Raw genomic sequence first — 22,771 nt, forward strand, 5'->3', positions numbered from 1 at the left:
GAGCAGGGACATGCTGCCAGGCCAGTTCACAGGATTTTGTTAATGATATACAGAAACTTTGTTAGCAGGGATAAGGAAGTGCTTATCCCTTTATAAGGTCATGGTTAGGCTACATCTTGAGTACTGTATACAGGTCTGGAGGCCTCACTTTAGGATGTAGATCTGCTGAAACAGGTGCAGAGAAGGGCAACCAGATTGGTGAAGGGAACAAAAAGGTGCTCTTACCTAGAAAGGCTCAGTTCTGCAAATTGCAGTCTCAAGACTATTTGAAACACTGCATCTACAGAGAGGAGAGAGATCAGATTGAGGTGTTTAAAGCTTATCTTTATGGCATTCTTATCTTAATGGCATTCTTCCACTTACTGAGACTACACCCAAGAGGGTAAATTCAAGTTCAGGAAGGATATTTGCAGGATAGATGTGCGGGAGTTTGCCTTCAGCCAGCAGGTTGTTGATTGTCGGAACAAGCTTCCATTTGTTATTGTGGAAGTGAAGGGAATGAATAAATTCAAGGAAGAGCTAGAGAAATTCTTGGTGGGTACAGATGAGTGAACTATGTAAGTTTTTTTTTTTTTTTTTTGCTGATGCTGTATAAGCTTGCTTTCTTGCATCATTTGCCATTACTATTACTACTACAACAACAAAGGCTATCTGAATATTATGCTGTAGCTTTTCAAAAACTTTTGAAAAAAAAAAAAATTTTTAATTTACATTATTACAGGATTTAAATTAACAAAGTAGTATTATATAAATTAAACTATTAGCAAAACTTTAACCATTAGTGAAGTTAAATTTAAGGTACCGAAGGAAATTTATGAAGTTTCTGCCAAAATATTGATAACAAAGGCCTTCTGAACATTAAGCTGTCACTTTATAATACTTAATACAATAATAAACTAACCTACATGACTATATGAATTCAAACTATATATTAACTATAGTTTAGTATATTAAGGGAGGGGGGAAAACTCAAAATTATTCAAAAAGCCAACCTGCAATATGCCATATATCAACCAGTTGTAACCTTTTGTAAGTAATAGCAAGTTATGCAACTATAAAGCTGTGCAACTTTCTAGCATACCTTAAAATAAAATTTGAAGATAATATGAATTTGTTACACCCTACTTGCAGTTTTTACAAGTGGCTGTAACTAGAGAAGATATTGTGATAAGGTGGATAACAAAAATTGGTGTAACCAGTAGAATTTGAACCTCTCCAGGAATAATCTATTAGAGCCACAGGATACTATGGTAAACAGAAAGAGTAGTTTGCCAAAGATGAAAGTAACTTCCAAGGTATTAACTGGAAGTCACTTTCATGTTTGGCAAACAATTCTCTAACAATATTGGCAGGGCAGGACACATCCTGCAAGAACAGACCAGTCCATCAGGGAAGACAGCCACCATGAAGAAGCACACCTGTTCACCCATAATGGATAAAAATTAAAATTCAAATTATTATATTAAGGTCACTCGTAATTTCTTACATAAACCTGTATTTGTGTCTGTAAATTGAGTGAGTTCTTTCGTTGATTTGCCTGTTTTGCTGGACGAAAAAACCCCAGAGTCTGGGGGGACTCTAGGGTTTTTTCTTGCTATCTTGTTATCTATGCCTGAGACAGACTAACTCAGCCAAGGAGTGAAAAAAAGCCATTAAGATTCCTCATGTCATCAATGGGATTCGAACCCAGGCATTTTCCACCTGGTGTGGGGAGGACAGTAACGATACCACTGATCTTTACACGTGCAGACTGCCATAATAAACAGGTAGGGTTTTTTTTTTTTTTTTTTAAGCATTCAGAGTGTGGTATAGGTGTATGAGAGCTCTAAGAAATTCCCAAGAAAATATCCTCGAAACCAAATCACTGCCATCAGTGTTTTGGGGATGCCTGTTTCTGTTGGACCAGGACAGTGGAGTGATTCCCCTCCACAGTTTGTCACCATACTCTCCATCTCTGTCCACACAGCATAGCAGAAAACATGCTTCATTGGAGAAGTAACTCTTTTTCCAGCCATCAATGGCCCCAATGATGCCATTCAGATGTTAACTTTAGGTGCCGATGGTTATGAGTGGTTGTAAGAACAGGTACCTTGATTGAGTGCCTACTCAAGGGGCCCTTATGGAGGGGGAGTCATTAGATTGTGGTCTCAGAAACCCAGCTGTTTGCCCCCCCCAGGTTAAAGTCCATGGTCAGGAGTTCTATTTTCTGTCTATCAGCTAACACAAGGTAGGACAGCCTATGTTCACAAATCAATCAACAAGACATGAGTGCTCCCCACTGGCCTGATGACTGCTGCTGTGTCCACTATCCATTCACTCTTTAAATACCTTAAGTACAGCCATGAATAGCTCACAAGATTCAGTTTTTGTAATACTCCTAGCCTTCAACTGATACCAAATAATCATCTTTTTTTTTTTGAAATCTGTCAGATCACATCCCTGTCCTACATCAATCACTTTGTGGACCACATGCCACGAAACTGCAGGGTCACATTTGCTGGTTTCACCATGATATGTGTGCCACCAGGCCACGAGGAATGGCCAATTGTTAAAACATGGGAGTGCCAGACAGTGTGTTAAATATATATTATTTTTTTGAAATTTCTCAATTTTCTTTCTCCTCCGGTACAAAATTTATAACAATTTTTATCAGACTGAAAGATTTATTTCATTCCGAAATGGATTGAACTGTGCATTAATTGCATGCACGTTGAATAAAAAAAAAAAAAAAAAATAATAATAATAAATAAAAGTTTTCCTTAATATGGTCTTAAATGTGTCATTATCTTTGTGGATCATTTCTACAGAGAAGGGCAACAAGGTTAGTGAACAGAACGAAGGGTTGCTCTTACGAAGAAATGCTTAAGTTTTGCAAATTACAGTGTCTGGAGACTAGGCACCGGCGAGGTGATCTGACAGAGGTGTACAAAGCCTTGAATGGTTTGAGCATGCTCAATGCTGATGGGATTCTGCCTCTTGCTCAGAATAATCACCTGAGAAGGCATAAATTCAAATTGAGGAAAGACAGATGTAGGATAGATGTGCGGAAATTTTCCTTTAGCCAGCGGGTAGTTGGTTGGTGGAACAGACTTCCATCCCTTGTTGTGGAAGTTGATAGCCTAAATAAATTTAAGGCTCAGCTGGACAAGTATTTCGAATGAATGGAGGGGTGAAGTGGAAGGGTTTTTTTTTTTTTTTTTTGGCTGATGCTGCATAACCTTGCTTTCTTGCATCATATGCCTCTACTAATGCAAATGCTATATTTAATTCAAAGAATTAATGATTAGTTAACAGTGCTACAAGCAAATGTTATGTAATATTATATTATATATTATATAGTAATTAATTATATAGTAATATATTAGTTAATCAATAGTTATTTTTTATCATGTAGTAAACTATGCTGAGAACTCAAGTTGAGTCTATATGTGCAGGCAGATATGAAGTTTTCTAAGCAATGCAGACAGGCTGCCAGGGCAGGTCATGGGGTTTTGTCAATGATATATAGGAATTTTGCTAGCAGGGAAAAGGAGGTGATTATTCCTCTGTATAAGGCAATGGTCAGGCCATGCCTTGAGTACTGCGTACAGGTCTGGAGGCCTCATTTTAGGAAGGATGTAGATTTACTTGAGCGTGTACAGAGAAGGGCAACAAGTTTGGTGAGGGGAATGAAGGGATCCTCTTACCAAGAGTGGCTTAAGTTCTGCAAATTACAGTGGCTGGAGACTAGGCACCTGCACGGTGACCTGATTGAGGTGTATAAGGCCTTGAATGGGTTGAGCAGAGCACGCTGAATTCTGATGGGATCCTTCCACTCGTTCAGATTACGAACCTAAGGGAACATAAATTCAAATTAAGAAAAGACAGAGGTAGAATAGATGTGCGGAAATTTGCCTTTAGCCAGCGGATGGTTAATTGCTGGAACAAACTTCCATCTGTCGTTGTGGAAGTTGATAGGTTGAATAAATTTAAGAAGGAACTGGATAGGCATTTGGAGGGAATGGTATGATTTTTTTTTTTTTTGGCTGATGCTGCATAAGCTCATACACATGCTTTCTTGCATCACATGCCACTACTACTACTATATGAAAAAAATAAAAATAAAAAAAATAAAGGTATCTTTAACAAAAAAAAAAAAAGTACTCTTTCCATTAATCACTACTCAAGCTGCTCTTACCTTAACAGCATACTCCTTCCCTGTGTACACATTGATGCAAGTCCTCACGGAGGCATAGGCACCTTCCCCCAGTACTTCATCTGTCAACTTATATAAGTCTAGTAATAAGAAAATGTAAGAAAAAATTATAATAAAAATTATATACAATAAAATTACTTTTGGGAAAGAGGGAGAAAAGGTGGCATTTAATTATATCAATTACTTTTACAAACTTTACCCTTTTCTTTCCAAAAGAATTTATATATATTTCAGTCACAATTTTGCAAAACTGATAATCCTCAGAACTACAACAGAATACTAGGAACCAGCAATTGCAACTTAAGGCTCGCCTACATATGAAGATGTATTTATCAAGTTTTAATCTTAAAAATACTATGCAATGCATAGCATTTTTAAAATTATAATCACTTACAATTGACAAGACAGATTGGATTTGCTCATAGAACTTAAGAATCTATGAAAAACATGCATACCACAGGAAATCATGACAGCCAAGGCACCAAGCTATGGAAAGAAAGAAAATCAGACTAATTAGTTGTCAAAGAGATGGAATCATGTATAACTTGCACACTACAGTTGGCAGTATGGTATGCCACAGATCAAACCAGATGCCACTATGCTAAAGTAATAATAAAAAATCATAAAATGAACAAACAGTGTGTTAATCTTAAACTGTAACAGATTAAAGGGAAACAGATCTTAAGTTTTTTCTAGATCTCTTTAACAAATACTTCAACTGAGAATTCTGGATTTTTGTATGATACGACAGAAATGTCAGTTAAAAGACAAGAAAATTAAAATGTCACATGCTCTGCAGATGAACAACATGATCTAAGGATGGCAACATGGATACAGCTTGAAAAGATAAAGTGCTACAGATTCAGACAAGAGCGAAAAATTTTTTTAGAAGTTCATTTTATTTCATTTTTACAAAAACACATATAAACATATGTGTAATTTGAGCAGTAATCCCAGATTAATATACCAATTGTATCACACTAAGAGAAGCAGATAATGAAAGACCTGACATTGTGCAGTCAGGTTGCACTGCGCATGAGGTTTTGTCAATGACAACCAGGAATGTTGCCATCTGGGATAACGATGGTAATTATTCCATTATAAAGCAAAGATTACGTCACATCTTAAGTACTGCCTACAGGTCTGGAGGCCTAATTTTAGGAAAGCTGTAGAGCTCTTGGAAAGGGTTCAGAGAAGGGCAATGAGATTTATGAGGGGAACAAAGGCGTGCTCTAACCAAGAATGGCTTCAGTTTTACAAACTAGCAATGGCAAAGTGATCTGACCGAGGTGTTTAACATTTTGAATGGATTGAGCAAGCTCGTTGTTGTTATTGTTATTTGGTTTTTAGGAGCATTAGCAACTAAGGCCATATTGCTCCGAGGATATGCGGTGGCCATTCCCTGACCTTTACGCATCCTCCGTATTTGGTGGTCACAGGCTCGAACCCCTGTCTAATCAAGAAGTGTGTGCTATGCGCTGCCGCTTCTGCCCACGGAGGTGCTGAGCAAGCTCGATGGGAGCCTTTCTCTTGCTCAGACTATGCACATAAGGAGCATAAATTCAAACTAAGGAAGGATGGTTGCAAAATAGATGTGTGGAAAATTGCCTTCAGCCAGCAGATGGTTGACTGTTTGTTGAACAGTCAACCATCTGCAACCAACCAAGTAACATAGGAAGTGTTATTACAAGCATTCCCTATGCAGATATACTTGCAGTTGTACAAACGTGCAAATGAAAAATCAGAGTTCCAAATTTGATTCCTGATAACAGAATCCTTCCTATTATTTTGATGAGCATTTATGGTTTTCTTTTTTTTTTCTTTTTTTTGTAACCCCAAAAAAGTACAGGAACTTACACTAACTCTAGTATCAAAAGTGTGGGTTGAGAACATCATCTTAAATGTTAGCCTTGAATTTCTTTAGGTAGCAATTGAGAAAACACACAAGGAAGATTATTCCAATGAACTTATGTAGAAGGGATAAGTGAGGAAAAGTTTAATGAACTTAGTAGTGATACAATCCACAAAAGTATCACCTGAAAAGTGATACTTTTGTGGATTGTTTTGGAATCACTTTTTCTGCTACCTATAGTATTTGGTTAGATTTATATTCTACTACGAGATTTATGGGTGTTTGTTGGACCTCCTTTTCTCTAGTGTTGCCAGCTGCTTGTATAAGTCCCAATCAGCTTTGGTAATTTGGTAAGAAAAATGGGGAATAAATGTAGCAATACACTATATAACAGGGTAATGATCACTGCCCAGTGGATTGCTGTGAATAGTCCATTCAAATAGAGGATATTAGTAGAGGCATATGATGCAAGCTTATAGCAGCAGCCAAAAAAAAAAAAAAAAAAAAAAAAAAATCCCATTTCAACCATCCATTCGCTCCAAAAGTTTGTCCAGTTTTTCCTTGAATTTATTTAAGCTATCAACTCCCACAACGATAGATGGAATTATGTTCCAGCAATCAACCACTTGATGACCGAAGGAAAATTTATGCATATCTATTCTACAACTGTCTTCCCTCAATTTCAATTAATGCTCCCTGAAGAGCGTAACCTGCGCAAGAGGAAGAATCTCATCAGCATCAAGCTTGCTCAAACCATTCAAGGCCCTATACACCTCAATCAAGATCACCGTGCAGATACCTAGTCTCCAGATGCTGCAATTTGCAGAACATAAGCCTTTCTTGGTTCAACCCTTTGTTCCCCTCACCAATCTTTGTCCTTCTTTGTACTTGTTCCAGCAGTTCTACACCCTTCCTAAAATGAGGCTTCCAGACCTGTATGCAATACTCAAGATGTGGCATGACCATTGCCTTATAAGAGGATAATCACCTCCTTATCTGTGCTAGCAAAATTCCTGTTTATCATTGACAAAGAGCCCATGAGCTAGTAGTCTGTCTGCACTGTCAGAAAACATCAGACTGTACAATTAACCCAGGTCTTTTTCATTCTCCACTACCCTGAGTGTAGTACCTCACATATATGGATCCTGCAGGTAGATGCATATAAGTGTGTGCTTCATTACTGAGAGTTATCAGATTGTGTTGATCAAGTAACTTTTTGATAGTTTGTACACTCTTTTCCAGGTTTTAATTTCCCCATAACAGGTGATGACTGTTGAGGTCCAACAGGATGTAGAAGGGTTTGGGAAGTTGTACCACTAATTCTTCTAAGTGAGCATAGCTTATATTTTGGTTAAGGGGCAAATATAATGAGCCTATGATTAAATCAAAATTAACATTAACTTGTGCAGCAATCTCAAGATTTGTTTTTAATGGGATTAGTTTCAAGGGTACCTGAGAGTTGATTATCAGCACTACCCTTCCAGGTGCAAGTTTGTTCAGATTGTGTACAACACAATCTTGCAGATGCATTGCGTAGTTCCAAAGGGAAACAGTTATACTTGGTGTTGATTGGTTTCTGTAGACAGAAGGCAATAGGGTCATATTGGGGAAAGAGATCTAAGATGTCAGTCAAATTACTACGTAGCCTCTACAGTTCCATTGTAAGAAGATAAGCATTATTTGAGTTTAGTGGAACCCTCGATTTGTTTTTAAGGGACTGAAGGTTTATATTGCACAAGTTTACCTTTCCCCTTCCTTGGAAAATAAGGTTTCTCTGTATCCATCTCCTAGTCGGTGAACAGTAATAAAATCTGTTCATCATGATGTATACTATCTTCTGAGTTCATGTAGTGTGTTTGGTTTGAGGCAGGAGTGGTAGTTAATGTAGTATTCTGCTGTGGAATGGTATCTAGTTGTAATTGCAGTATTTATAGTGCTTTGTTTGTTTGGCAGTATTTATAGTGCTTGTTGTTTGGTACTGCAGACAATACTGACCTTCCTATTCAGCTAGTGATTTTCTTGGTGATGTAGTTACTTCTGTTTTGGGAGTACAGGAACTTCCCAACTTACGTAATACTTGACTTATGCAAATCGACTTCATGTAAGTTTTTGCTGCCTGGTGAAAACTGAAAAAAATATGGAAACGTATTTTGCATCTGTAAGGATAAATGGAGGTACAGTAGACTCTCGATTTTCCAAGATATAGGGTAAAAAAAAATTCCTGGGATAATCGATTTCCCGGTTAATCCAAAAATACAGTGTCTCCGACATACGTAAGGGATACGTTCCAGGACTTCTTATATAAGTAGAGTTTTATGTAACTCGAGAATGACTAATAAAATATTGCTACTATATCCTTGATATGCCAAAATTACAAAAACTACGTAATATCCTCAGAAGAATGAAGAAAAAGTTATATATTTTTAATTAGTTCAATTAAAAACTTTATCTGGGGACAGCGGTGAAGTAGCCAGAGTGGCACATAAGAAAAGAAAACATAAAAGGAAGAAAAAATTGATATGTATTTCATAGCCTGGATTATTATAGTTGACTTCATTGGTGCCGATTCATTCACTGCTTCTCGTATTCTGTCTTTGTCCTTTATGATTGTGGTAGTAAACGCAATCCTGTTGCATTTGCGATAATACTGATAGCTGGAATTCTATGGGTTTTTAAGTAGTAGTGGCATGTAATGCAAGAAAGCAAGTGTATGAACTTATGTAGCATCAGCCAAAAAAAAAAAAAATATCACACCATTCCCTCCAAATGCCTGTCCAGTTCCTCCTTGAATTTATTTAACCTATCGACTTCCACAACGACAGATGGAAGTTTGTTCCAGCAATTAACCACCTGCTGGCTAAAGGCAAATTTCCGCACATCTATTCTACATCTGTCTTTTCTTAATTTGAATCTTAGGGAAATCTTACAATATTTATCACGCCACCTTAAACATTAATAAGGCCTTGGCGGAAATTACTAAAAGTTGTTTAAATGGTGCATGGAAGAAAATATGCCCATGGCATGTAAAAGGCTTCAAAGGATTTGAAAAAGACAAATCATATGAAGAGGTTACAGATAAGACTGTAAAGGTTGCAGAGCTACTTCAGTTGGAGGTTGATGCCAGAGATGTGGAGGAGTTAATAGAGAAGGAAGAGAAGGAATTATCTAACGAAGAACTTATTGACTTGCAGGCAGCGACAGTGAAAGAATAAAAATGCTCACAAAGCATTTTTCATAAAATTGCATCGACAATGGCGAGGTTTGAGAAGTGGATCCTGACAGCGAATGATTCTTAAAAGTTAATGATATACTTGCTTGCTACAAAGAAATCTACGATGAAAAGAAAAAAGCCACCATACAGTCATCCATTAACATGTTCTTTCGTAAGGTTGAGCGGCCAACCCCTTCTAAATCTCCACAACCCTCAACCTCCGCAGCGGCGTACTTATCACCTGAAGTCATCGATTCTGGCAACGATGCTCGAGAGGTAAAACTTACTGACATTATGCCTGTCTCCTCTCTTTTTTTGTAATTTTATAATCTTAATTTTTTAAATTGCACGCTTTTGTAATTTTTCCTGCACATGAGATAAAAAATAAAAGAACAAATACAATAAATAATTCTATTTACATGTTCATCGAACATTTGTTCGATTCAATCAATTCATCAAGCACAGTTGCGAGTGCTGCACGGGGGAAATTACAACTTATGTAAAATCAGACTTACGTGGTGTTCTGTAGAACACAACTCTTACGTAAGTCGGGGAGTGGCTGTAATTGATGTGTGTGTTTTGTAGTTATTTGGGTATAAGTTGGCTTGTTAGTATTCAGGGCTGGTAAGGATTTTTTGCTTCTTGATAGGTTACACTGTGTTCAGTTTTGTACTGCTGTATCCTTTTTTTTTTGTTTCCAAAGGGGACACTCCATGGAATACACTGGATATTCTTTGCAGTTAGGTCAGTTTAGTGTGTGTGTGCAGTGGATCCACATGAGGCAAACTGGAAACATGGTACTTGGTTTTCTCAACTGATATTGTTTGTATTTAAAGTATCTGTAATTAAAAATAAGGCATGAAGCAGTCTATGATTTTGTAAGATGTCTCAGACTATAAAGGCAATGTCCAACCACACAACAAAATTGTGAAGATGGCTAATGATGCTGCTGGATAACCATCCCACTTCTTAAAATCTTAAGAAGCTGGGTGCCCATCAAGGGGCAGATGAGGACTGTGACGTTGTTCAAGAGGTTATTCCTGAGCAAAATCAAAGTTCTTTCTGAGGCTTAAAACCAAATTTAAAGATTGCACTAAAAGACTGTTTTACCATCACTATTGATTGTAAAACAGTGCATAAATAGCAGTGTTATGAATGATATTAACTGCTACAAAGGTAGATTCTTCTAAATTCTTTGTAGAAATCATTATTTATTGATGAGGGTACAGAGCATTAGCTTTGTGCCTTCTTCGATAAACAATTTTTCTCTTCACCAATAGAGGAAAGCTGCAAACTCTTCTTGTTGGATCTTGTTATATTGCTCAGATGCTCCGGACTAACTGTTATTGTTGTTATTTGGTTTTTAGGAGCATTAGTCCGGAGCATCTGAGCAATATAACAAGATCCAACAAGAAGAGTTTGCAGCTTTCCTCTATTGGTGAGGAAAGCTGCAAACGTGACTGGCTCAAACCCCGGTTTCATCAAGAAGTGTGTGCTATGCGCTGCTGCCCACCTGGCTACAGAGGCACCTCCAGACTAACTACTCATAGAAAAGATAAGTAAAGCTATTGGAAAGGCTTTCAACTATCAGCAATCAACTATATCCCTTCTCCCACTTTATCCTTTTTAAATTAACAGTACATAGCATAAAATATATTATTTTCAATATAAATTGTCAGTTTAATGATAAGCTATGAAGTTTTATAGTGTAAAATGGTGAATTATGAAGGCTGAAAGAATATCCTCACAGTACTACTGTTATAAGTTATTTACTGAAGGAATGAATTTGTTTTGCATACTAAGATGTTATCATATATCCTAAAATGCAGAAACTGAAAATGTATGTAAATTTTAACAAGAAAATTTGCAAAATGCACTCAGAGTTTTAAAAATTATAAACAATACATACCAACAAAGTTGGTAGCACTCAAGCTGGAACCAGTTCTCTTTTTCTTTCTTCTCTTCCTTTGGGTTTGCAGCTGTGAGTGAGAACATGTAGTACCACTAGTAGGAACATTAATTTTGGCTTGTGCATCTAATAAAAAATAAAATAATAATAATAATCATATAATTAAAATGTACTACAGTCAAAAATTTTATATTACAAGTAACAGATATGGATTATCAAGTATTCATAATAATTTTCATCACTTTGTATGATGCCACCACTTTCTTGTTGAAATTGCACTGCTAAATGACATTGTATTTCCAAAATAAAAGATAAGCAATGCACAAGCAATGAATCTAACAAAAATGACTAATTTTTAGTACATATGAAATCTTAAAAAAAATAAATAAAACATAGATACAATCAGACTTCTTTTGTGACTGTCTGTTCTAACAGTACTCATTAATTAAATAACACACTGCACATTATGTTATTTAATTTACACTTACAATAGAAATCTTATAACTAACCCCACTAGCTGGTTGGACCAATATATAAAATAGTTTCTTGTCCATCACAATTATTATTATTTATTTGGCAAAACATTATATGGACATGATTAATTTAGATTTCTTCAGTTATAGAAGTTAAATCTAACAAAAAATGGTAATTATGTAACTGCAAAACACCAATTAAATATATAGTTGCTTCTTTCAGTTTCAATTCTCACTCTGCAAGTCATTTGGTCTATGTTATGGCAGTGGGTGAACATGGAAAATTGCATTCTTTGTATTTTTTTTTTTAATATTCCCCTTAAAAATTGGTTGACAAGATAAAAATCAAGTGCAGTTTCTGGTTCTGAGAAACAGATGTTTCAGATTCTAAGAAACATAGAACAATTGACACATATATAAAAAGACTGACATAAGTATAGTTAAAAAGATGAGACTACCTTCAAACATTAGTCTCCGTAAATCTCCTAATATATCAAAAATATTCGGTGTTGAAATTGAAAATTTCATTAAAAATATCTTGTTTTTAATAATCAAATAGCTATTCAAGAAGGAGCCCCATGACATTACCGATGCACGTGATGAATCAGAACGGTGTTATATTGCACTCCAAGCATTGGAATGGGCCAGGGTGCACTGTAATGCCTTCTTTGGTTTCCTAACAAAGATACTTCTTGGAATAAACCTTGATGCTAAGAAGTCTCCAAGCAATGGATGGCATTTCTCTGCTTCTTCTGAAAATCTCTGATCAAGAGTTAGCTCCTTTTGCCTTACATATACAACCTCATTCCACCAGAGCTACCCCTTCTCATGGAAATCTGTCCAATGTATACACTACTGTATAGTAGGAATGTGGGCATCAGCGGCTCCCTCCATCGTCAAACCTGTGTATGCCTCTGAGTAGTGGCTCCTCAAATGGGCTTTACATAGACTCATTATTGCCCCAGCTTCAGACCACAGCCATGGCTAACACTATCAATATTCTGAGGCCCCCATGGCTTAATGAAGAGAAGCAATTCCTAAGAAGTTTAAAAGTTTAACAGTTAAACTTCTGGCTGGCCTTGTCTCCTCTCTCTCTCTCTCTCTCCTTCTGGGATACCTGTGTCTGGAGGATCCCCATCTATTCCCTCTTCGTGCATGCCTTCACCTGTCCAACCAGTTTCTTCCATAGCAGATGCTTTCGCACACTCAGGATCTGGACATTAATCTGAATAAATCTACTCAGAATTCCATGGAGAATGTTCTTTGACCATCAGCCAAGAACACCAGTCTTCCACTATTTTAAATAGAAAGGGTGCAAGAATTTTTGCTGATGCTGTCGAGGCAGTGTTAGGTGGGTCGGAAAACTGCTAGTTGGGGGGATACAAGGACTAATAGATTAACAGTAGCCACTGGCAGAGGTGGAAGTGATTCTTGCACTGCTTCTATTGAAATGTGCAGAAGCCTGAAAAACAAGCTGCAGGATATTTCAGAGACTGCTGGGAGTCATTGCGGTACAAGTAAACACATGGGTTGTGTTAGGGTAGCTAAGAATAGAAACAGGTGCATGTATACCTGCGTGTACACCAATGCTAGGAGTTTGGTAAATAAATTTGATGAATTTGAGGTATTGCTATAAACATCAAAGGCAGATATTGTTGGGATATCAGAGACGTGGTGTCACACAGATATAAGTAATGCGGAACTGGAATTTGGGGAATACAATGTGTATAGAAAGGATAGACAGGACGGGAGGGGAGGAGGGGTTATGCTATTAATTAAGAAACACAAAGTCCAAGGAAGTGAAGCCAGTCGACATCGATGGACAGGGCAGTGTCAAGTCAGTTTGGTGTGACATAAGCATAGGGAAATCAAAATTGAGAGTAGGAGTGTGCTATAGGCCTAATGACTCTGATGAGTATAATAAGATATTGTACAGGGAAATAGAGTGGGCCAGTAAATCAGAGAGTCTTATAATGGGTGATTTTAATTTCCCAGATATTGACTGGAATTTGTGGGTTGGTCACTCGCACACTAGCAAGGCTTTTGTGGATTTATTGGATGATTGTTTTCTACATCAGCATGTTCGTGAGGCAAAAAGAGGGAGCAATACTCTTGATCTGATTATCAGTAGTGATTCTTCATGCATTAAGAATCTGCAGATAAATGAACCACTAGGTGGCAGTGATCACAGTGTGTTGAAGTGGGATTTACTCAAGGAGGTAACTACCATCAGAGGTAAAGGGAAGGGTTTTTGTTTTCGTAAAGGCGACTATGATGGTCTGAGACAGTATTTAAATTCTATACAGTGGGACCAACTGATGATGTTACCAACAGCAAACTCAAAATGGGAAGCATTCAAGGAACTAATCTTGGAGGCTACCAGGCTTTACATACCAACTAAGAAATATTGTTCAAGGTTTAGGCCTAAATGAATGTCAGATGAACTAATGAGACATGTGGCAGAGAAGAAAAATGCATGGGATACATACAAATTAATGGGTGACATGGAAGCCTATGATAGATATAAGTTGGTCTGTAACCAAGTCACAAAGGAGATTAGGCAGGCAAAGGCAGACTACGAAAAATCCTTGGCAAAGGATGCAAAGAAAAACAGAAAAGAGTTCTTTACATATTTAAACTCAAGAAGGAAAGGGTTGAATCAGATTGGTCCACTGGATATTGATGGTTCAACAGTTGAGGATCCTGCTCAGGTGGCTAACAATCTAAACGAGTATTTTGCATCTACATTCACGCATGAGGAGTTATTCAGGAAGGAGAATGATGTAGGTAAAGTAAACATTGGCAGTGAGCTGGATGATTTTGTAATAACTGAGAGGAAAGTGGAGGAGAGATTGTTGAGGATAAACATAAAAAAGGCACCTGGGGTGGATGGGATCTATCCAGTTATATTAAAGGAGGCAGCAAAGGAAGTAAGCAAACCCCTAGCCATAATTATGAGAGCTTCTTTGGACTCAGGGGAGGTACCCATAGACTGGAGATGTGCAAATTTAACACCAATTCACAAAGGAGGATCAAAGGCTGACACAAGTAATTATAGACCTGTTAGTTTAACTTCTGTTCCAGGTAAATTAATGGAGGTACTGGTTAAAGAAGCACTGCAGGATCATCTAGACAAGAATTCAGTTATAGCTCAGACGCAGCATGGTTTTGTTAAGGGCAGGTCTTGCCTGACCAATTTGATTGGATACTATGATGTAGTCACAAAAGAACTGGATGCAGGGAATAACTTTTATATTATATATTTGGATCTTAGAAAGACTTTTGATACTGTTGCACATGGAAGACTGCTGCACAAATTGGAGCAGTGTGGCATTGGAGGCAAATTGCTGCTATGGATAAGGGGATGGTTGAGTGGCAGAAGACAGAGAGTGGTAATCAATGGACACTGCTCATCGTGGACTAATGTTATTAGTGGAGTTCCTCAGGGTTCAGCATTGGGTCCGTTGTTGTTTTCGGTGTTTATGAATGATATTGATGATGGGATATCAAGTTTAATGTCCAAGTTTGCAGATGATACAAAGGTTGGCAGGGTTGTTAAGGACACTACTGACGCTATGCTGCTGCAACAGATGGGCTGAGAGGTGGCAAATGAAGTTTAACATTGACAAATGTAAAGTACTACATATGGGAAACAGTAACCCCAGAGCAACGTATCAACTCTGCGGTACTACACTGACAGTGGTGGAGAATGAAAAGGACCTGGGGGTAATTGTGCGGGCAGATATGAAGTTCTCTGAGCAGAATACTAATACCAATTCAGAATACGAATTGGTATTAGTATTCTGATTGGTATTGGTGTCTTGTCAATGATATATAGGAATTTTTCTAGCAGGGATAAGGAGGTGATTATTCCCTTGTATAAGGCAATGGTTAGGCCACATCTTGAGTACTGTATACAGGTCTGGAGGCCCTCATTTCAAGAAGGATGTAGAGCTGCTGGAACGGGTACAGAGAAGGGCAACAAGATTAGTGAATGGAACAAAGGGTTGCTCTTATGAAGAAAGGCTTAAGTTTTGCAAATTGCACAGTCTGGAGACTCGGCACCGGCGAGGTGATCTGATAGAGGTGTATAAGGCTTTGAATGGTTTGGGCATGCTCAATGCCAATGGGATTCTTCCTCTTGCTCAGAATAATCACGTCAGAGGGCATAAATTCAAATTGAGGAAGGACGGATGTCGGATAGATGTGCGGAAATTTGCCTTTGGCCAACGGGTGGTTGGTTGGTGGAACCGACTTCCATCACTTGTTGTTGAAGTTGATAGCCTAAACAAATTTAAAGCTCAACTGGACAGGTATTTCGAACGAACGGAGGGGTGAAATGGGAGTGGTGTGTGTTTTTTTTTTTTTTTTTGGCTGATGCTGAATAAGCTTGCTTTCTTGCATCATATGCCTCTACTAATGCTAATGATAAATGGACATTAATCTGAATAAATCTACTCAGAATTCCATGGAGAATGTTCTTTGACCATCAGCCAAGAACACCAGTCTTCCACTATGACCTGATAACCTATATCCTCAGCTGATCTGGAGAGTCCTTCAAGCCTGACTTAATATTTTCCTGTAAATATCTGTGTAAAATATAACTGCATGCTTTTTAACTTCCATCTTTTATATGTTAATACTGTAACTTCCATCTTTTATACGTTAATTTATATTGTATTTTTATTTATAATTTAATTTACATAGATTTCTTAGCATGTCCTTTTTTTTTTTTTTTTTTTAAGGATTTTCTCAAATTTATCATTAACACCTGGCCAAAGGTGGGACACTGTTTCAACGTTTGTTTATATCATTTCCTATACATTATAATAAAGATTCTTCGTCTTTATATCGAGAAAATTCCTAAAAAAAAGGATAGCAAGTTCATCCTTTCAATTTCATCCTACTGCATTTAGCTTAGCTCTTTCCAAAGTAACAGAGAAATCCATGTGCTAACTTGAAACCATCCTGATTGATCACCAATACAAATTTTGTCAGTGCTGCTTCGCTGGTGATATCTTAGGTTATATTATTCATCTTTACATGAATTCCATGAAAAATTTTGGAAAAACACTTGCATTCAACATTCCAGAGGCTTCTGATTGCATTTGGCATAAAGATCTTCTATGGAAGCTTCCATCTTATTGTTTGCCTTCCAATTTTTGTAATTGGTATTAGTATTCAGTACCTTATTTTAGCAAAATGATACAAGGAAGTAAGGTTACACAGCATCATTGTAAAAAAAGGAAATGGGGTGGGGGGGTGAGAAATACCTTTCCTACTTCATTTACTCATTTCTTCTAATAATTTGTCCAATCTTTTTTGAAACAACAATTCAACAATCAACCATTCTCTGGCTGAAAGTAAATTTCCATACATCTATTTTGCAATTCAATATAAATACATATCCCTTTGAGGGTTGTTACAATGATGTATGTCAAAACAACATAAATTGAAAGAGCTTTTTACACATTTGAAGTGGCAGGGATTCGGCCAGGTTCTGGAGCAAAAAAAAAAGACACTCCAGCCATATATCCCACCACACATAACATTCATCGTAGTCTATTAAAAGTGGCGCCTCTGTAACCAGGTGGGCAGGAGCAGCAGTGCATAGTACAGACCGGGGTTCGAACCTGTGCCCACCAAATACGGAGGATGCGGAAAGGTCAGGGAATGACCACCGCATATCCCGGAGCAATATTGCCTTAGTTGCTAATGCTGCTAAAAAAAAAAAAAAAACCCCAAATAACAATAACTATTAAAAGTAAATTCCTCCCATGATGATGCAATATTCTCTGTAGAATCCTTAGTATTGTATCCCTCCAGAATGTGTAATGGCATATAAGTGCTCTCACTCTGCAGTATCGTAAGTCTACCATGACTGGATCAACAGTGGTCGAATAACCAGCGAAAAGTCACACATGGGACAGCTACATGTGGTTGATGCCTGTGGTGAGTCATATGTTTCATCTCACCTTGTCTCATAACACGCCAGTGGCCCAGCTAACCACCTAGTACAACATAGGAATAGCACATTAGCTCACACATACTATAGCAGCCAATGGTTATCATGGGTATCCCAGTAGTGTAGCTACCTTTTTTTTGGGCCTGGAGGCAAAGAACATGTTCGAGGCCCTACTTAATTAATGAAAATTGCAAAAAGGAGGAGTCAGCCAAAGACACCGGGCCCCTAAAGGGCCCGGAGGCAATTGCCTTGCCTGCCTACATGGTAGCTACACCACTGGGGTACCCATACCCACATCATGGCAATACACAAGAAACTGTACACTGTGCCACCGATGTGTAGAAATCTTTTTCTGGTCTGATGAATCCCATTTCCAACTCTATCACGTTGATGGGTGCATCTTCATTTGGAGAAAGAAATGAGGCCATGGTGGCACCGTTGGTATTCAGCAGGCTGGAAGTAGTAGTATTATTACCGGGAACTGCTTTTGTGGCATGCCTGGGTCCTCTGATTCTGTTAATCAACAGCTTGATGGGAAGCAACCAAGTACACCCCTTCATAATGACGGTATATCCAGACAACTCCAGCATCTATCAACAAGGAAACATGTGCCACAACACCCAACAATTGGTTGCTAATTGGTTTCAGGAACATGACAATGAATTCTTCTTCTTCCCACAGCCATTCACAACTCAACCCAATTGTCCTGTTTGAGACCTATTGGAACGGACATTCGATGCTGCAATCGTCCACCTGACAACGTGCAGACATTACTGGACACATTGTGCAATGCATGGGACGGGTAGCAATGCTACAGGGCAATCCGCAACACACCTTGTGGAGTCCATGCCAAGACATGTATGGGTTGTACAACAGGCAAAAGGTGCCCACAAGGTATTAGATATGTGAGGCTAATGCAAAGGTAGTTCTTTATGTGTATTCCTTACTTCATTTTTACTTTTATTCCTTCCCTTCATTTTAATTATATTAATTTGTAGTTACTTTTTAGGTTCGAAACACCACAAAGTGAGAGCGTGACGTGTAATTTTGCCAGTTTTTTTTTTTTTTTTTTTCCTCCACAGCTGAGTGGTCAAGAGCAGGAGTGCAGTAGCACACACTTTGAATAGACCAGGGTTCAAGCCTCTGACTTAAATATGGCTGATCTGCTAAATCACACTGGACCAGCTGATAGATTATGGCCCATTTCCCTCAACATGAATTGTTGAGGAGGCTTCCAGCCTTCAGTGAATTGATAATGGCAGCTGCTTACCATACCTTTTATTTATTCATCATTAATTTTTAATGTTTATTTATGGGGAGGGCAAAATTTTTATTTTGTCCTAGATATTGGAAAACAGGATTAGCTAAATTATTAGAAGAATGGTAAACTGATATGAGGGGGGCACTTTTTTTTTTTTTTATGTTGTCTTGCTTCATCATTCCAACACTAATATGAATGATAAATGAATTATTGCATTTGGGAATGACAAATTTTGATTTTAAGTTATTAATGCTGAAGATTCTTTATGGTTATAAAATTCACTAAACTTTAGTTCATTCTATATTTCAAGAATATTCTATTCTAATAAAAAATATATTACGTTCGCTAGAATTTTCTCTACATTATAACATCCAAGCAACCCTTGGAAGTACAGAACAATGCAGTACAGCACTGACATATTTATTCATTTCTAAAAATAAATTCAAAAGAGAAAGTAGAGATCGGTGATATTTAAAAAAATGATAATAATAAATAAATAGATACATTAAATCAGGAATTTTCCGTATCTTACCATTTTCGCAACCTTATATGATTGTAAGGTAGCGCCATTAGTGGAACCTTTCCAGAGCTTTCTTCAAACGAGCAACCGGAAATACGTCACTTTTATACCGTATCGTGGAGCAGACGAACATTCCCATTGTCGTGAGACGCGCCCGCCAGAGAGAGTTGAGTCAAAGAAGGCCATTCACCCGGCCTACTTTCTCAAGAGCAATATTAACGAGCATTTCGGAGACAATAAAATATGGCACTTATTTTTTAGTATCTCTTATGAGTCATCAACCGCTTGTGTGCGTGCATATATTATACACAACTGTTTCAATTCGGAGTATAGGTCAATTTGGCTATACTGTACCGCAAATAGCTACACTCGCTGCATGGGTCACGCTTTTCAATGTACACTTGCATTTGGAAACTGAGTACAATTTTATAATAAACCATCCCTTTAAAACCATTCTTTCGTCTTTTTAACTATTAGCGTTTATAAAAATTTGGATTCCGTATGAAAAGTAATTTTTCACTTTGAAGGGTTGATTTTTGTCAGTCTAGGCAAGACTCAACCCTTCCAGGCAAACTTCATCCCATTTCCATACCTCCTAAAAGTTGCTGTCGTTATTTTGGTTTCAGGATCTTTCCGCATCCTCCTAAAAGATCTTTGTAGTAAGCATAAAAAAAAATTAAGCAGTGCCTCTGCAATGAGTAGAACAACCTAAACTTTTCTGTAAGCTTAGCACAACAATTTTAAATGCTAGTCTTACACAATAAAAAGGAGAAACGACCTCTCTGTGTGGTGATATTTAAATGATCTTAATGATATAAATAATAAATATTCATTTATTGCAAATACAGCAAGCCCATCACAGCATATGGCTGGGGGCAGATAAAAATACAAAGAAAATAACATAAAATAATCGAATATATGTACATAGAGGATTTCATATAAACATTAACAATGACTAGAAATTATAGTTATGAATTAAAAAAGAATTTGCAGAACAGGACATTTGGCTTTCAGTTGCAGTTACTGGGTTGGAGGCAGGGTGCTGTTTTTATTTCTCTTCATTTTATCGGATATCTGACCCCTGTAGGTTTAAGAGTTCATTAACCTGTTGCAATCAATGTTGTTATTTATGAGGTGAACGGATGCATTGGGGAACATTCTGTCCATTTCTTTGAGCCTGGAGAGATTGGATTTGAATTGCTGGTTTCTTGAATTTTCCCTGTTGGGAGCGGCTATTATATTGGCTAAGTTTGGTGAATCGCTTGCAGAAGTGATTAACTTTGCAAGAAGCATGACTCCAGACTCGTTGATCATCTGTTGCAGAAGCTTTGTTTTTAAGTCTTCATAAAGCTGTTGCCTGGATATTGTATGGGGAAAATGAAGCTTACTATTGAGCCATCTAAGAACCCAATATTCTAGGGCAAAGAATTTCTTGACGGTTACTTGAAGGCCATCAGACCAGATTTCAGAAGCATAGGACAGAATGGGAAAGATGCATCTTTGAACATGTTTAATGACTGTTTTTCTGTCTTGAATCGCTGCTGTTTCTTGTTTGATTAACCATTTTGCTTTTTGTATTTTTTTTAGCAACATAAATAGTGGGCATTAAAGGAGAGATTTTTTATCAAAAACAACTCCAAGGTCTTTGTGAGCATAAACATTTGGGATTGGGACATCATTTTTTATTTCTATGTGGTTGGGTTGTTTCTGAAGGGAATAAGTAATTTGAGCAGATTTGCTTGCATTTATAGTCAGATTGAGATCTTTCATATACTTTATGACTTCACGAATCTGTGAATTCGCATCATTAACTTTGCGAATATCATCACTGGCTTTGGAGATTATAAATATCTTTAAATCATCGGCATATGCCAGTAGATTTGGATTTTTTTTGTAGAAGTGGTTGAATAGATGATGAAAATACAGTACTGTACTGAAGAGAACTGCTCCTTGAGGAACGCCTGTTGAGGTTGTGACGAGAATAGTCAGTACTAGTGGGGAAGAGGAGAAATCTGCGATTTAGTTGTATTGAAGATAGGAAATAATCATTGTGTCAACGAGGAAATGATTTTTTAGTATTTCAAAAGCTTTTTTGAGATCTATGTTGTCGAAAGCACTTTGATGTGAAAGTAAAATACATCGCATTGTCCTTATCTTGAAACGCAGTTTGGATGCGCAGAGTGGTGTCAGCTAGGCTTGTTGTTGTGGAGCGCCCTCTAGGACCAAAATATAGTATTAGTGTTATAACAGCTAAATGTTGCAAGTTCGGCATCTGCCAAAAAAAAAAAAAAAAAATCCCAATTTATCACTTACATTTAATAATACAATAAGTGACCGTACTGCATAATTGTATGCGAATGTAATATATACAAATACGTTGGCCTATAATGCAGATTCATTTCAAATGTGCACTCCGAAACAAAGTAGCAGTAAAGGCAGTGTGACGTCTGGACATAATATCAGTGAATTACGTGCGTTTAGTGGTTGGCTTCAGTAGCGTGGCTACCCTTTTTCAGGTCCGGAGACAAAGAAAAATGTTCGGGCCCCTACTTAATTAATGAAAATTGTAAAAACATAAAGCAGGGCCCTTTAGGGGCCCGGAGGCAATTGCCTTGCCTGCCTACATGGTAGCTACGCCACTGGTTGGATTTTTGTAATCCTGGATGAAAAACCTAACTTTTCTAGAATAAAACTACGTAACCTTCGCCAGAGACCGACGAACTTATTAAAATTCGTCCCATCGAGGAATTTTAATGAGTTCGTTAAAATTCTTCCCAACGAGTTGGGATTGCATCTAGATTTTTTACACAACTGTACTGAAGGAACTACGATCATCAGATTATGTTACCCTATCGGGAAGCATAATTGTTATGCTATTATCTGGGATTTGTTTTTTTAAATCGTATATTATGGTGTTCAACGGCCGATGTGCAATTAAAAACAGAATAGCTCAACATCATCATCATCCTTAGTGCCTTAGCGATAATTTTAAAAAAGTGTGGCCAATCAACTATAAAGCTGATTGGCCGCACTTTTGTGCTGGTGCATATGCCCAATGTAATATCGTTTGGCTGAAATCACTTTTTCATCACCTTTTTCTCAAATTCTCTATCATCACATTCATCAGCTCTTTATACAGCTCTTCCCCATCTGAAGGGGGAAAAAAAATCACTCAACGTTTTTACTTATTTCTTTGAATATGTTTATTAAGCATGAATATAATGCTATCAACCAATTTAATACAGTATGAAGGTGTTACAAATGTTTTTGAGGACATTTTCACAAGCCATTAAAAATTTACATTATAAATTTAAATGATCATCAAATGGACCAATATTCCAAAGCGATAACAAAACACATTTGGATAATTACACAAACTTATTCA

The 22,771-nt window shown here is 37.4% G+C and overlaps 1 protein-coding gene across 1 annotated transcript in view; it reads right to left on the bottom strand.

Moving 5' to 3' along the window:
- Positions 1-22,771, bottom strand: part of LOC150086320 (MAP kinase-interacting serine/threonine-protein kinase 1-like) — a 164,470-nt gene that overhangs the window by 70,501 nt on the left and 71,198 nt on the right. The window contains exons 2-3 of the mRNA XM_090374490.1: positions 11,168-11,293; positions 4,178-4,275 (exon numbers count right to left, since the gene is read on the bottom strand). Coding sequence (XP_090230616.1) covers positions 4,178-4,275; positions 11,168-11,293 — 224 coding nt within the window. The remainder of the gene's footprint in view (positions 1-4,177; positions 4,276-11,167; positions 11,294-22,771) is intronic.

The sequence above is a fragment of the Mastigoproctus giganteus genome, chromosome 5 (assembly GCF_048544385.1).
Source record: "Mastigoproctus giganteus isolate SK-2022 chromosome 5, ASM4854438v1, whole genome shotgun sequence".
Lineage (NCBI taxonomy): Eukaryota > Metazoa > Arthropoda > Arachnida > Uropygi > Thelyphonidae > Mastigoproctus > Mastigoproctus giganteus.